The sequence below is a fragment of the Takifugu flavidus genome, chromosome 1 (genome assembly GCF_003711565.1).
Source record: "Takifugu flavidus isolate HTHZ2018 chromosome 1, ASM371156v2, whole genome shotgun sequence".
Taxonomy (NCBI): Eukaryota; Metazoa; Chordata; class Actinopteri; order Tetraodontiformes; family Tetraodontidae; genus Takifugu; species Takifugu flavidus.
The window spans coordinates 51,227-67,768 of record NC_079520.1 but is presented as its reverse complement, the minus strand read 5'-3'; the positions used below and the strand labels follow the sequence as shown (position 1 = coordinate 67,768).

General features: G+C 44.6%; 1 protein-coding gene across 4 annotated transcripts; it reads left to right on the top strand.

The window, feature by feature from the left end:
• The first annotated feature begins 4,589 nt into the window (after positions 1 to 4,589).
• LOC130527213 (centrosome-associated protein CEP250-like) lies at positions 4,590 to 11,824 on the top strand. Of its 4 annotated transcripts, none has more exons than XM_057035479.1 (7): positions 4,592 to 5,032; positions 8,057 to 8,185; positions 8,286 to 8,435; positions 10,059 to 10,211; positions 10,960 to 11,016; positions 11,078 to 11,137; positions 11,208 to 11,824. In XM_057035479.1, exons 1-7 carry the CDS (start codon positions 4,970 to 4,972, stop codon positions 11,430 to 11,432), a joined length of 837 nt encoding a protein of 278 aa, XP_056891459.1. In that variant the 5' UTR covers positions 4,592 to 4,969; the 3' UTR covers positions 11,433 to 11,824. The 4 variants fall into 4 exon arrangements, with proteins under 4 accessions (XP_056891477.1, XP_056891459.1, XP_056891468.1 ...); XM_057035472.1 differs by having other exon boundaries at positions 4,594 to 5,032; positions 11,075 to 11,137; XM_057035497.1 differs by lacking the exon at positions 10,059 to 10,211 and having other exon boundaries at positions 4,590 to 5,032.
• Positions 11,825 to 16,542: the final 4,718 nt, after the last annotated feature.

The following is a 16,542-nucleotide window of genomic DNA, read 5'->3' as shown; positions in this document are numbered from 1 at the left end:
TCCTGGATGTCTTCAAATTTCCTCCTCCTTAACCCAGGAAAAACTGAGGTCATGGTGTTTGGTCCTGGACCTCTCAGGGTTAGACTTTAAACCTTCCTCTTCAGAATCAGAATCAGAATCAGAAGAGGGTTTATTGCCATTGTACATGTAATACACAGTATTACACAAACTAGGAATTTGTCGTGGTGTGCCGCTGCGACATTCAACATAACATTAGACATCAACACCACACTAGAATAAGATAAATAAAATAAAATAAAATAAGACTTATATACAGTATTTACATAAATAGTGAGTGTGAGAAATAGTGCAGGTCCATGAGGAGTAGTGTATTGTTAGTGAGTCCGACTGGCTGCTGTACATGGTGCTTAAGTGATAAGTCACTTGGTGTTCAGCAGCCTGATGGCAGAGGGGAAGAAGCTGTTAGTGTAGCGGGAGGTTCTGGTCCGAATGGACCGTAGTCTCCTGCCTGAGGGGAGGGGGGAAAACAGTCCGTGACCAGGGTGGGAAGGGTCGGCCGTGATCCGACCTGCACACCTCCGGGTCCTGGAGATATACAGGTCCTGGATGGATGGGAGCCTGCAGCCGATCACCTTCTCGGCAGCGCGCACGACGCGCTGCAGCCTCAGTCTGTCCCTGACGGTGGCACCAGCATACCACACGGTGATGGAGGAGGTGAGGATGGACTCGATGATGGCCGTATAAAACTGCGCCAACATCCTGGGAGGCAGATTGAGCTTCCTCAGCTTCCGTAGGAAGAACATCCTTTGCTGGGCCTTCTTGATGAGGGAGCTGATGGTTGGCTCCCACTTAAGGTCCCGGGTGATGGTGGTGCCCAGGAAGCGGAAGGAGTCCGTGATGGTGACGGGGGAGTCCATAAGGGCAAGGGGGGGCAAAGGGGCTGTAACTTTCCTGAAGTCCACAATCATCTCCACTGTCTTCTGAGCGTTCAGCTGCAGGTTGTTGTGTCCGCACCAGGACACCAGTCGAGCCACCTCCCTCCTGTAGGCAGTCTCATCGCCATTGGAGATGAGACCGATGAGGGTGGTGTCATCCGCAAACTTGATCAGTTTGACAGACTGGTGGCTTGAGGTGCAGCAGTTTGTGTACAGGGAGAAGAGGAGGGGGGAAAGTACACAGCCCTGGGGTGATCCGGTGCTGATGGTGACGGAGTCGGAGACAGTCTTCCCCAGCCGCACATACTGCCTCCGATCCGTCAGGAAGTGAGTGATCCACCTGCAGAGGGAGGCAGGCACACTAAGCTGGGACAGCTTGTCCTGTAGCAGAGCGGGGCGGATGGTGTTGAACGCAGAGCTGAAGTCCACGAACAGGATCCTGGCGTAGGTTCCCGGGGAGTCCAGATGCTGCAGGATGGAGTGAAGGGCCAGGTTGACCGCGTCGTCCACAGATCTGTTGGCTCTGTAGGCGAACTGCAGTGGATCCAGGAGGGGGGTGGTGATGGACTTGAGGTGTGGCAGGATCAGGCGCTCTAAGGACTTCATGACTACAGAGGTGAGCGCCACAGGTCTGTAGTCGTTAAGCCCAGTGATCCGTGGCTTCTTGGGGACAGGGACGATGGTTGAGGTTTTGAGGCAGGCTGGCACCTGGCACGACTCCAGGGAGGAGTTGAAGATGTCTGTGAAGACAGGAGTCAGCTCCTCTGCGCAGTGCCTCAGGGTGGAGGGAGACACGCCGTCCGGGCCAGGGGCCTTGCGCGGGTTCAGCCTGGCGAACTGCCTGCGCACATCCTGCTCACTGATGGTGAATGAAGGGGGGGGAGGAGGGGGGAACTGGTGGTAAGTGATGGGGGGGGGACTGATGGTGAGTGGAGGGGGGGAGGAGGAGGGGACTGCCTTTGATGGAGTAAGGTCCATGGGGGCAGTGGCTTTGGCTTTCTCTTTGGGAAAGTAGTTAGTGATTATGTAGTTACAGCCATTATTCTTGTGTGCTATAGGCTGAGGTACAGAAACTTGATCACCTGATGTGTTTCTGTCACCCTCCTCGTTCATCACTGTCTCTCCTCTCCTCTCGATCAGCGAGGATGTCATTAACACAATTTCTTGTGGAGTTTTTTGTGCTTCTCTCCCCCATCCTCTACCTCTCTCTGTATCTCTCTAGTTTTAAAAACACAATGTAAATAATCTACTTCCATGATATCCCTACCACCCTATTCTCTTCTTCTACCTTTCTACCCCTCCCTTTCCTCTCCTCTCTCTCTACCCAGCCAGCCATCAGCAGGAGGGTCCCCCATAAAAGCCTGTTCCTGCTCAAGATTTCTTCCTGTGAAAAGGGAGTTTGTCCTTGCCACTGTTGCTTGTTGGGGGCCATGCCCTGGATTGTTGTAAATCACCTAGAAACTATTTTGATTGTACAGGATGCTGAGAACCCTTCTGGGCTACCACCTTATTGTGGTGGAGGGTTTGCGTGTCCCAATGATCCTAGGAGCTCCGTTGTCTGGGGTTTTATGCCCCTAGTAGGGCCACCCATGGCAAACAGGTCCAAGGTGAGAGACTAGACAAAGTGTAGCCCAGGACCGCCTAATGACAAGAAACAATATTGGTTCCAAGTTTCCCTTGCCTGGATGAGGGTCACCGGGGCCCCTTCCTGGAGCCAGTCCTTGGGACGAGGCATGCAACCCCCTGTGACTCTGCAAGGGAAAAAGCAGCTCGAAGTTCAGTGGATTGTCGGAGTACAGTCCAATATTTTAATAACGGATTTTTGCTCTTGCTCAGGTATTCATAGTGGTGGCGAATTCCAGGGAGGTGGAGCCTCAACTTTCCGTTATCTATCAGTGGAATCTTCAACAACACAGATTCCTGCATCACCAAACACTGGAGACATATTCGGCCCTGGACTGGGAAGCTTTTAAGATCCACAACCACAGTTTTTTGGTGGTAGCCAACCATAGACGAGGTATATATAAAATAACATTCACACTCTCAGTCCATAGACCCTCCACCTGGGTCGGGACAAACAAGAACACCCTTTTAAGGAAAAGGAAGCTGATGGAGAGGAACAAATGAGGGATCCTTCTCCCTGGGGCAGACAAATGTGCAATAGATGGCCATAGATCCACATTGGCATTAGAAATATATCTATGGTCATTATAATTATGTCATAAATGCAAAAGGTTTGGTAGATTGATAAATTAAACAGCGTTAGCAGTGTGATGTCACAGGTCATACATGATAATAGAACACAAGGTATTTATACTTTTGTACAAGACTGTATATATTTATACATATATAGATAGATAGATAGATAGATAGCTATCCTCCCCTTAAATCTTCAAGGTTGCTGTTCATAAAGTACCCCAGATGTTAACAGAAGTAACGTCAATATTTGAAGATTGTGAGAGAATTCTAATGTTGTATTTAGTGCTGTGGATTGGGAATTCTTTACAATTGGAGAAGAGAACTTTTTGGTCGTGGCCAACTCTCATGATGGAAAATCCTACGCTCCCAATAGTGTCATCTACAGGTAGGACGACCTACCAGTCAGCCATTAGTAGCATCTATTCTTAGTTTCCTTGGGTTCTATTATCTTATTTATCTGGCTTTGCATCATGGTGCCAGGCATTTTAGTAGGGTGGTCTTGACCCCCTCTCCCCAGTCACCTCCCTCAGCTCCTCCAGAAGAACCCTCAGGATTTCAGTGTCTAGATGGGAGATGTGTGCATGTTAAATGAGTCGTGGGTCTGCCTCGGGCTCTCGTCCTAATGACCAAAACACCATCAATATCATTTTACTGTACATGTGTTTTCAGGTGGCAGGGCTATGAGGGATTTGTTCCAGTCCACAGTCTCCCAACATTTGGCTGCAAAGACTGGGAAGAATTCAGGACTGAAGAAGGTTTCTTCCTAATGTACTCTAGTGCCACCTCAAGGCTCAGTAAAGTCTTTAAACTCAAAACCTATTGAAGGAAAAGCGCTCAATCACGTTTCTTCTTTTCAGAACATCTTCAGTGCTCTGCTATAGTCGAATGTTATTACAGATTATTATAATCTTTCCTAATGTTCATTGAAAGACTAATATTTGTTCAGGAAGTTGATCTTTTCCTGTTGACCTGGCATACAACCATACAACTATTGTACATCAATGGGAAAAAGGGAAAACATGTCAAGGGAAAATTCTGATACCAACACATATGTTTTTACTTAATGTATTTTATCTTAATGTATTTTATGTAGTCTGTGTCCTTATTTTGACATCAATTTGTTTTTTTTTTATGTTTACTCACCTTCCAATGCTTAGAACTCTTTTACTTATTAAAATTGTGGTGCAGCCTCTATTCTTTACAGAGCTTTACAGCTTTAGTGATATGTTATGTTTAATTTTAATAGAACAAGCAAATATATTTCCTGATTATTTAAGAATTATCTTCTGAGGTAATTTCTTTACTGTGTTTGAGGGGAAAAAAATTACTAAAGTACCTTCAGGTGGCACTTTGTTGTTTCAGTTTTAGTCATTTGATTTTCTTCCTGTCTTTGACATTAATAAAATAGAAAAGGGTTTAATCGTGAATTCCTTTCCCCATGTGTGACTGTTGGGTTCAACACTATGTGCGTGCGCGCGTATCCGTGCTTGTGTGTCAGTTAATCGGATAAAAGCCTTTTGACTCGGAGATCCCTAAACTCCTCTTAGGAAAGGAAAATTTCGCTACACATGGTGATTGTTGGCATAGTAGGTTTGCAGAGAAACAAATTTCCTTGAAAAAAACGGGGCTGGAGGAAAGAATTTAGTCGGTAAAAGAATTTCGTCGGTAAAAGAAATTAGTCGCTAAAAGAATTTAGTCGATAACATTTTCTATTCCTCACTCCTGTCCAGACGGGGGCAGTAAATCACCTCGAAGTTGTTTATTAACCCCGAAAAAGGAAGAAGTAATAGCGTAGTCACGTGACAGATGTGTTTCCGGGTTTTGTTTTCGACGAAAAATTTAAATGTTCGGCGAAATGTAATTTTTAAAGTAAAATGCTGCATAGATCGTTTTGTGTTCTTTTTGCTTTCATGAAAAAAGAAACCGTCGAGCAACAGGTCAGAAACCTTCTTGACAGTATGTTTTTGGAGTATTTGCAGGATTATTATATCAGTTTGGGTCAGAATTCCCTTCCCTCTCCTGGTTCTGGCTGTCTTATACACTATTACAAACATTTAACACTAGAAGTCCCAGCATTTTTCTGTCTACCTAGAAGACCCACATAGGGGCCATTTGGCCCGACCGCTTTTCCCGAATACACTAATCACTCATTTTGTTATGGTAATGAGGCTGTTAGTGGCAGTGTGGGGTGAGGGGGTCACACCTTACTTCTGTGTGAATGTGAGAATGAGGAATAAAAACACATTCTATTCTAAAATGTGAACATGTAAATGTCCCATGTGACCATAACGACTCATGTGACTGCAACCAGACAATTGTTTGATGGATAAATACCTCAGTGCACATGGACTATCGCTTCAGTTCCCTCAAGAATTTTGTGGTGAAAGAAGCTCCTCTCCAAGGAACGAAGATGCAGAGAATCAACACTCAACAGGCATTGGAAATGATCCTGGATGGAGCAATTTATTATTTATTGAGAAAACTATTGAGGATTCTTTCAACTTATCTTGATGTACATTGCATAACCACATATGTTGCACAACAGAACATAATTAACTATGTACATTTTTTGCCATTGTGAAGAACAACTGGGACTTTAGGTCCTTCCCCTTTCTCTTTCTCAGCTTGCTTTTTGCGGGATTTTGTTTTTGTATTTTCCATGAACAGTCCAAAAATGCCACTCCACATTTCCCTTCTTTGGTATTGTGATGGTAGACTGGCAGATGAGGCAAACGGTCTTTGGAAATATCATCGTGAAAAAAGTCCTCCTCCCATTCTGTATGAAAGTGATAAGTTTTATTCTTCTTACTTGGTCCAGCTCCCCCACTCATTTGATACCCTTTCTTAAGTTTAAGAGAAAAAAACCAAAAGGGTAAAATTAGCAGTAACAAACTGGCCATGTGACTGGTTGCCCTGTAGATCAATCAAGTGACGGGATGGACGATAGGCTGATGTCTACTTTTTTTTTCTTGTCATGCAATCTACCAATAGTATCTTGGTGATCGACTGGTAGGTCGTGATCAGCATATGGAGCACCCCTGGGCCAGAGATAGTTGTACTCACCTCCACGCACAGCATGGGTTCTGGAACCCAGTTAAATGAGAGGGGCGGAACCCTTCACCACTCTGGAGATGACAATAAAATGTGTTTTTTTAACTCAACTTCACTTAAAATAATCTCTCTCTCCGCTTCAGAAAAATTTGTTCTACTTCAGTAAGTTCAGCAACTTTTGTTCTCTCTCGTTTTGCTTGTGCCATGACTGACAAGTACACCGGACACGTCAACGTCTACGCCTTTTATGGTGCTCATTGCCAATTCATGGGAAATTAGCCGATTACCAGGAGCGCGCTGTCATGTTACGATCGTTTGGCATTCATGATCTGCACACGTGTTTATGATCAGATCTGAACACAGTCCGACCCAAACACAGTTTCACTTGTTCTTTAATCCAGTGTAGGTTTTTAATGGAGTAGGCTTTTTTGTGTAAATTTGTTTGCCAATTTACTAACATTCCCTGAATGAGACCCATTGAGTCGGAGTGGACAATGTTCTCTGCGACTCGCTGAAGAAGGAGTTCTATCGGGCCATGTTGGGCCGTGGAACTCCCCAAATGGTTGAACTCCCCAGACTGCTTGGCCTGCCTGGTACCAGGTTGCAGCGTGGTTGGGCTGTGCTAGAGGCAAAGCTTGTCCGAGAGGAGTTCGGGGAAGCCATTGAGAATGACTATCAGTCAGCCTCCACAGGGGCACTTGAGGGTTCATGGGAGTTTACCCAACCAGTCAGCATGTGAAAAAGCATTGGAGCGTGTCACTTGGAGTATTCTGTGGGGGGTGCCCCGTAAGTATGGGATTCGCTGCCCCCTGTTAAGGGAGTTTGGTGTTTGGACCACCAGAGCAGGAGCTTGGTTCGTATTGCCAGCAGTAAGTCAGACCTGTTTCTGGCACATGTTGGACTTTGCCAGGGCTGCCATTTGTCACCAGTTCTGTTCATAAGCTTTATGGACAGAATCTCTAGGTATTGCAAGGGGCTGGAGGGAGTCCAGTTTTTTGCAGAGTTTGTTATCCTGTTGGCTTCATCAAACCAGGATCTCCAGTATATACCAATGCAGTTTGCATTCAAGTGCAAAGCAGCTGGGATGAGAATTATCAACTCCAAATCCGAGGTCATGCTTCTTGACTGGAAAAGGGTGGTTTGACCTCTCCAGGTTGGTGGAGACGTCTGGCCTCAAGCGGAGTTCAAGTAGCTCGGAGTAGAGCCGCTGCTTCTTTGCATCAAGGGGAATCAGCTGAGGTGGCTCAGGTATGTTTCGGGTGTTCCCTAGAGAGCTCTTCCCGGCCTGTGTCACAGGGAGCATGCCCCAAGGCACACCTAGGACATATTGGAGAGGCTATGTCTCTTGGCTGGCCCGGTAGCACCTCAGAATACTCCCTGAAGAGCTGGAGGAAGTGTTTAGGGGGAGGGAAGTCTGGGCATCTCTGCTTTGGCTGCTGCCCCTGTCACCCGGTCCTGGATAAAGGGGAAGAAGGCAAAACAAAACGGACTGTAGTTTGGATTAAATTTATTAAGGGAATAATTATTATGGGAACAAACCAAATCTATTTGACCCCTATGTGAAAAATAGTTTTTGTTAAATCATGAGTCAGTTTCATGACATTTTCCCCATGCTCTATTTTCCGTTCTTCTCTTCCTTTACATGGCTGTCCATTATCAGCAGGAGGGTCACCCCATATATGCCTTGATTAAAAATGTATTTTTCCTGCCAGTGTTGCTTGTTCAGGGGCCAGCTGCTGGGTTCCTTTAAATAGTCGAAATGTAATCTTGGTGGCAACACACATGTAACTTCAGTTGAAAATGTATTATGTTTTATTTACACATTTATTCATGTTTATCAGAATAGTACTCCAGAAAGTAATGTAATTGTGAGGAATGTGCTAAACGCACTGAGGTCTTCTATTTTTTAGGTATCAAATCTGAGTCCAAAGAGGAAGGGAATAAGACAGGAGCTTAAGAACAAGGAGCGGGAGCTTCTGCAAGTAAAAGAAGCTCTGAGAGTTTCACTGGATGAAATGACCAAAATGAAAGTTCTGCAGGTACAGATGTGCTGCTGGGCTACACACAGATACACTTCTTAAATACACGAGCATACCAATATTGTTAGGTGACTCAGAGTTGTTGCCGGTGTTTCTGAAGGGATCTCTCACTCAGAAGACAGAGGTCCTGGAGAAAGACAGGGATCCTCTCTCCTTGCCTGTGGATCAAAATGAGGCAGATACGATTGGCCAAATGGAAAGACCACACCAAATGGAACAAAGTGTGAAAATGAAGACTATCCCAGACCAGGTAAATCTGTACTGATTGGCTTTTTCTCTACAATTAGAAAATGTAGAGAATGTTAACATACTTCCATCTGTAATTCACCAGTTAAGAAAAAAACAAAATGAAAAGATCCAGTTTATATTTTGGCACATTTGTTGATGCTCATTTATACATAACTTAAGGTTTGCTAAAACAATAGCACAAAAATATAATCATGATATAGGAGGAGTCAAAGCAGATAACCCCAGATTGCCACCAGCTCCATCCTCTTGTTGATACGCTTGTCGATACGAATTATGTTTCGGTTACTTTCTAAAATAAATATTCAACCAAAGGTTTACATTTTCAAACTTCAAAATAAAGCATGTCTGGCTGCTTTTATTGACTTTAAAATCTAATCTATCTTCTTATGCTGAAAACGGGCATTCCGCTATCTGCAAATCAACCAGGTAGCAGAATTAGCTAGATAGCCTTAGCTGGGCCTTCCACCTGCCACAGCTGAGACCAGCTAGCTCTAGCTTAGCCTGTCTTATTTTACTTGAGCCTTCCATCTGATCCAGCCTGTATTTTTGCTACGTGTAGCTACTTAACCTAAACAACTGGATGGATACTGTAAGGGGGAGGCCATGCATCTCCCTTCACACTGACTGTTGTCTAAGCTGATGTCATTTCTTCTTGTTTGATCATTTGACTGATGTGATCATATATAGTTGATCATAACATCCTGTTACGGGTGACCAGAATATATGTTTGGGATTAAAGGGACAGCACTAGACTGGTTTAGATCATATTTATCTGATAGATCCCAGTTTGCTCATGTCCATGGTGTTCCCTCCTCATACAGTAGGGTTAGCCATGGAGTTCCTCAAGGTTCTGGACTTGGACCAATCCTCTTCACCTCGTACATGCTTCCCTTAGGGAACATTATTCGGCAGCATGGGATAAATGTTCATTGTTATGCTGTTGACACTCAGCTTTATTTATCCATGAAACCAGAGGAGACAGAGAAGTTAGTGAAGCTCCAGACCTGTCTTAAAGACATAAAGTCCTGGATGTCTTCAAATTTTCTCCTCCTTAACTCAGGAAAAACTGAGGCCATGGTATTTGGTCCTGAACCTCTCAGGGATAGACTAGATCACATGATCACTCTAGATCAGGGGTGGGCATCGATGGCTGGATCCAAGCCAGGCCTTCTGTCCTACAGGTAAACACGTTCACCTGGGGTTCCATTTATCTTGGTGAAAGCGGTTTGGATGCAAATCCCGGTTTAAATTCAACCCTCGAGGACTGGATTTGACCTCCTCTGATGGGCAAGTCCAATCCATGAAGGCTGAAATCCAGACAGGTTTTGCCACTGTTGCTTGCTGGGGGCCAGGCCCATTGGATTCTCTAAAGCGCCTAGAGACAATTTTGATTTTAATAGATGGTATATAAATAAAGATTGACTGATTGATTTTTATCCACCCTTAAGCCTAGGATGCTCACTACCTTCAGGCAGTTGCCTGCTCATGAAACAATGATTTTTCATTTGCTTGCTACATTACACTGCATTTGATCTCCTAGGGACATCTCATCAATCTGAAATGCAATGACTTTTGATCTCTCCATTCGTACATTATGTAATTCCATTGTGAAACACTATTTCAGCACAATATGACCGACAGACTGGTGGTTCTGCAGCATTTGGCAGCACAGCTGGAGCTGCAAAAGAAACAATTAAAAAGGAAAAACTCGCAACTGGAAAATCAGAATGAAAACCTGAAGAGGGAAAGACACGCATTAAGAGACACACTGAGAAAGGTATATATACACACCCATGTGAGTACATGCACACATACTGCAGTCAGTTCAAAACTTCCATTAATCCTTAACAGTTAACAGCAAGTGAAATATTGAATCATCTCCAAAAGTCACAGGCGACTCATTCCATTTAAATTCTGAAACTCATGTTCTTGTTCCCATATTTTATATTTTGAATGTAACAGAATAGGAAAGGATCCTCAACAAAAGTTTGGATCCCCATGCATGGCAAACATTAACATGAAACAATCCTTTCAGTATTTCAAACTATCAGTCTATTATTTTGTTTTGTACAGTTTTAAAATGTAATGCAGTAATCTGCCAAAGAAAGGAAACCCCAGTAGAGTTGAGCTTTCAGATAAACTATCAGACCTCCCTTAGCCTGTTAGCATTGTTGCTGGTTCAGAAAATGGTCAAGTAATGCTATTAAATTCTCCTCTAACCCTAACCTAATGATCATATGACTACAAAAGACCTCCAGGAAGAGCTGACAGGCATTGTGGTTCACTGTACAATAGTCAGCAACACCTGACCTCAATGGAAGACTCTTTAGAAGAAGAGTTGGGAAATAGTGAGTCTGAGAACATTTTCAGGCACAACCCACCTGGAGAAGGTTCTGGGGAAGGCCCCAGACACACTGGAAGGACTATGCCACCCAGTGGGCCCTCTCTACTTATGCTAATGGCCCCGCAACCCAACTCTGGATAATTGACAGACGATAGATTTATACATATTTTTCCCATTATAGGTGGACGAAGAGCGATTAAGATTTAGAAAGCAGCTGATGGAGATAAAAAGATTTCAGGTAAGTTTCTGATAGGTTCGAGTAAGGGTTAGGGGTTATTAAGTGTGTCTTTGCTCAGAAGTTTGCAGGCACTGTGGAAGAAGACGTGCTAAGACGAAAAGTGAGCGAGCTGGAGGACCAGGTGAGACCCTGGTTGTTCACGCATCAGTTGTCATTCAGATACTTATAATATCTTTGTCTTGTCCCCTCAGATAATTCAGCTACGCCATTTATTCACTGAGGCCCACCAGGAGAGGGTGGAGTTTATCCAGCAATCCTCCCAAAACAGTTTATCACTACTTGCGCTTCATCATAATCTCACTAATTCGTTGACTGTCGTCACACAATGTCCAATCCCATCTGTCCTCGAGTCTGAGACGCAACGATTAGACTGTAGTCTAAGGGAGGAGTTTCAGATGTGTTTCAGCCAACCATAATGCAAGGAGATCGTAATGCAATACCGGACGTGTTCACAGGCATTTTGGGTCCAAAAATCATCAAAAGGGTAATCTGTAATGTATTTAAGTATTTTTTTAATGATTCTTTTATGTATTTCCCTTCTTAACCGCAAAGGCATCTTGGTTGGTTTTAAATGTTAAAATTACACATTCAGAGGTCAGTTTCTTTATTGGTTTTATGTGCTACATATTTTAATGTTCACAACAAATTGATTTTTCTATTTTTGCTACTGTTTTGGTGTGTATTTCTGTTGTCAAGAAAGATGCATTTTTTCCTCATTCAGAGTTGTAAAAAAGTCACCTGTATTTTGCTTTTTATTTAGTAAAACTATGATTACTGATTCAATAAAGTGCCCGGTATTGTGATTCTCCTAGGCGCATAGATTATTATCTTGTTTTCTTTTTTGTCAAAAAGTTTGGCACATACACTATATTGCCAAAAGTATTTGACCACCAATCCAAATGATCAGAATCAGGTGTCCTAATCACTTGGCCCGGCCACAGGTGTATAAAATCAAGCCCTTAGGCCTGGAGACTGTTTCTACAAACATTTGGGGAAAGAATGCGTCGCTCTCAGGAGCTCAGTGATTTCCAGCGTGGAACTGTCATAGGATGCCCCTGTGCAACAAATCCAGCCGTGAAATTTCCTTGCTCCTAAATATTCCAAAGTCAACTGTCGGCTTTATTATAAGAAAATGGAAGAGTTTGGGAACAACAGCAACTCATAGCGCATAGTGCAAAGAGGTCGCCGACTTTCTACACAGTCAGTTGCTACAGAGCTCCAAACTTCATGTGACCTTCAAATTAGCCCACGTACAGTACGCAGAGAGCTTCATGGAATGGGTTTCCATGGCCGAACAGCTGCATCTAAGCCAGGGGTCGGCAACCCGTGGCTCTGGAGCCGCATGCGGCTCTTTAGCGCCGCCCTAGTGGCTCCCTGGAGCTTTTTCAAAAATATGAAAATGGAAATTGTTTTAATATAATTTCTGTAGGAGGAAAAACGTGACAAACATTCTTAAAGTTTTCCAATGCTGTATAAATGTGTATAATAAATATTTAATTTCAACATCTCATAATGGAAGATTTACTTAAAGAGCCATCGTACAGCAGAGTGGCCACGTGGTGCATCATTCTCTTCAGGATGCTCATTATGTATTTGTAGCCTACTTATCATTTGGAAAGACACTTCCAGCATGTGTTACCTTCATTATAAGCCCTATATAGGGCTTTTAATCTTTTGTGGCTCCAGACAGATTTGTTTCTTGTTTTTTTGGTCCAATATGGCTCTTTCAACATTTTGGGTTGCCAACCCCTGATCTAAGCCATACACCACCAAGTCCAATGCAATGCGTCGGATGCAGTGGTGTAAAGCACATTGCCACTGGACTCTAGAGCAGTGGAGATGCGTTCTCTGGAGTGATGAATCTGGGTTTGGAGGTTGCCAGGAGAACGGTACATTTCGGACTGCATTGTGCCTAGTGTGAAATTTGGTGGAGGAGGAATTATGGTGTGGGGTTGTCTTTCAGGAGTTGGGCTTGGCCCCTTAGTTCCAGTGAAAGGAACTTTGAATGCTCCAGGATACCAAAACATTTTGGACAATTCCATGCTCCCAACCTTGTGGGAATAGTTTGGAGCGGGCCCCTTCCTCTTCCAACTTGACTGTGCACCAGTGCACAAAGCAAGGTCCATAAAAACATGGATGACAGAGTCTGGTGTGGATGAACTTGACTGGCCTGCACAGAGTCCTGACCTGAACCCGATAGAACACCTTTGGGATGAATTAGAGTGGAGACTGAGAGCCAGGCCTTCTTGACAAACATCGGTGTTTGACCTCACCAATGCGCTTTTGGATGAATGGGCAAAAATTCCTATAAACACACTCCGCAACCTTGTGGACAGCCTTCCCAGAAGAGTTGAAGCTGTAATAGCTGCAAAAGGTGGGCCGACATCATATTGAACCCTAGGGGTTAGAAATGGGATGGCACTTAAGTTCATATGTGAGTCAAGGCAGGTGGCCAAATACCTTTGGAAATATAGTGTATCTCAGATTCAGATCCTTTATTGTCCCACACGGGGAAATTTACAGTGCAACAACAGCAAGAGCACGCAGAGAAAAATAAGATAAAATCAAATAGAACAGGATTTGGAATATACAAAGAGGATGTACTGTATATTTACAATAATCCAGATAAATGGATACTCGGCCTCTGTGTACCTGTACATAGTACAGAGGGTGAATACAATATACATATCAGAATATATAATATTCAGATTGTGCTAGCGGGTGTTATGTTTATTGTGCAGTCTGACAGCAGCCGGCAGGAAAGATCTGCAATACCTCTCCTTCACCCAGCGAGGGTGGAGCAGCCACTCACTGAAGGAGCTGCCCAGTGCTGTCAGGGTGTCCTGTAGGGGGTGGGACGTGTTGTTCAACATGGATGACAGCTTAGCCATCATCCTCCCGTTTCCCACCACCTCCACCGAGTCCAGGGGACATCCCAGGACAGAGCTGGCCCTTCTCACCAGTCTGTCCATCCTCTTCCTGTCCCTGTCCGTGATGCTACTGGACCAGCAGACTATCCCGTAGAAGATGGCTGATCCCACCACAGAGTAATAGAAAGTCCTCAGGAGTGGTCCCTGCACCCCAAAAGACCTCAGCCTCCTGAGCAGGAACAGTCTGCTATTGCCCTTCTTGACAAGGGCGTCTGTGTTGTGTGACCAGTCCAGGTTATTGTTTAGGTGAACACCCAGGTATTTGTAGGACTCCACCACGTCAACATCTGTTCCCAGGATGTTCACTGGTGCAGGCGGGGGGTTGTTACGCCTCCTCCTCAAAAGTCCCAGGTGTCTCTCTCCCACAGAAAATGAATGGAAAAACAACAAAAGTCACAGGTTAATTTACAAATTCACTCCAGCAAAACATGGAATACAACAAAAAAAAACTTAAAATGGAATGTTGTGTGTGTGTGTGTGTGTGTGTGATAAAGACAAGATACTTTTATTGTCAATTCACTTTTGAACATACAGATGAACCGAAATACCGGTTCTCTTCTCTCTAGTTTATCTTACTTTAAAACTGAAATCTCGTCTTGTTTTGTTTTCTCCCGCTTATCCGAATCCGGGTCGCGGGGGCAGCAGCTTCAGGAGGGATGCCCAGATAGCCCTCTCCCTGGCCACTTCCATCAGCTCCTCTGGGGGGACCCCCAGCCGCTCCCAAGCCAGGCGAGAGATGTAATCTCTCCACCTAGTCCTGGGCCAGCCACAAGGCCGCCTCCCGGTGGGACATGTCCAGAACACCTCTAAAGGGTGTCCAGAAGGCATCCTAGCCAGATGCCCCAGCCACCCCAGCTGACTCCTTTCGATGTGGAGAAGCAGTGATCAAAAGGAAGTAAACTAAAGTAAACTAATGGAAGGAAATCACAAACAACCAAAGACATTCAATGAAAATGAAACACTGAACGATCTTATTAGAATAGGAGGCTTGAGAACAAAGCCCACTGATGAAGATAGTGTTGTAGTGCTAGTTCTGCTAAAGTTTAAAAGAGGATCGTAATTTGACTCCCGCATTTGTGCATGGTGCAGTGGACAATGCAAGAAGTCACCTGAGTTTCTTAGGGTTAGGGTGAGGTGAATGATGTATATACCCTATGTCTCTCACTATGCAGAGCACTGTCAGTATAGCTTTTTATGAGAGACCAGGGCAAGGCACTGGCCGACGCATATTAGTTCCTAGTCCAATTCCCACTTGCCAACATGAGCCACATAAGACAGGAGAAGAGGACAGGGTAGGAGAAAGCTGGATGTGTGTGTGTGTGTGTGTGTGTGTGGCGGGGGGAGGTTTCCTGAAATGCACCCGACCCCCTTGGCCCCTCCTACAGGTGGTGAGCCCACAGGAAGAGGGTCCCACCTAGGGGGTGCGGGACTATTTCATAGTTTTTCCTCAGCTCTTCCCCAGGTGGCGTGGGGACCTAGAGGGTCCCACCTCCCTATGCCACCTATTGAATTTTCCTCTTGTTAGTCATACTTTACTCGTGACCCCCCATGATAACCAAGCCTTCCTTTGTGCACCCTACAGTATATACAAATCCAAATTATTATTATTATTATTTTCCCAGCCTTCGTGATATTCAGATTATAGGCAACTTCTTTATTCCGAAGGTCCTGGGGGTTAAGTTTTGCTTGTTCCTTCCCTCTCCCTTTGAATTCGTTTTGAGGGTTATTTCTTCGGTTGTGGCGGGATCCCCGGGTGTCGCTCGTCGAGTCCCTCTGGGTAGTAGCTATGGAGCTTGTAAATCCAGTATTTCTCTCTCTTCCGTCTCTGTATTAAAGTCCATTCTGGATCATGCTCCAGTAGATGGCCGGTAAAAAATTTTATGCCGTGGCCCCGAAAATGCTCAACTAAACCTGTCCTTAAATGTGATTTAACAATTCCCCTAAACACATGTTTCGGGCGGAAACTTTGTTTGTGGAGGAGCGAGTGTGAGTCCGTCGGTTTGAAAAACATCCTTGTGTCCAATGTTCCAGTCTGCAGGAGGTTCGGGCCTTTGAAAATTGTTATGTCCAGAAAGTCTATCTCTGTGTCATTTGGGGTTGCCTCCACTTTGATTGAGGTGTGGTGCTCATTCGTGATCTGCACAAAGCCGTCAAAGTCCTTCCTTAAGTGTGTCCAGATGCCCCAGATGTCGTCCAAGTACCTCAGGTATATTAGGGGCAGTTGCTTGCATTTTTTGAAGACCACCTCCTCCCATTCCGCCATGTATATATTTGCATACGCTGGCGCAAACCGTTTCCCCATCGCTGTTCCCTTGACCTGTAAATAAAACTTGTTCTGAAAGACAAAATCATTCCTCGTAAGGCTGATTTCCAGAAGTCTCATCAGGCAGTCATCCGGTCGGTTGGGGTCTGGATGGCGTCCCAGTATTCTCCGGATAGCCCCCAGCCCCAGCGGGATTTCAATATTTGTGTATAGGCTGCAAAAGTCCATGGTGAAAAGAAAGCAAGATTCCTCCAGTTTCAGTGCTCTAATTTTGGACAGGAAGTGTTGGGTGTTCTTTATGTAGCTCATATGTTGTGTCGACAGGGGGGTTAG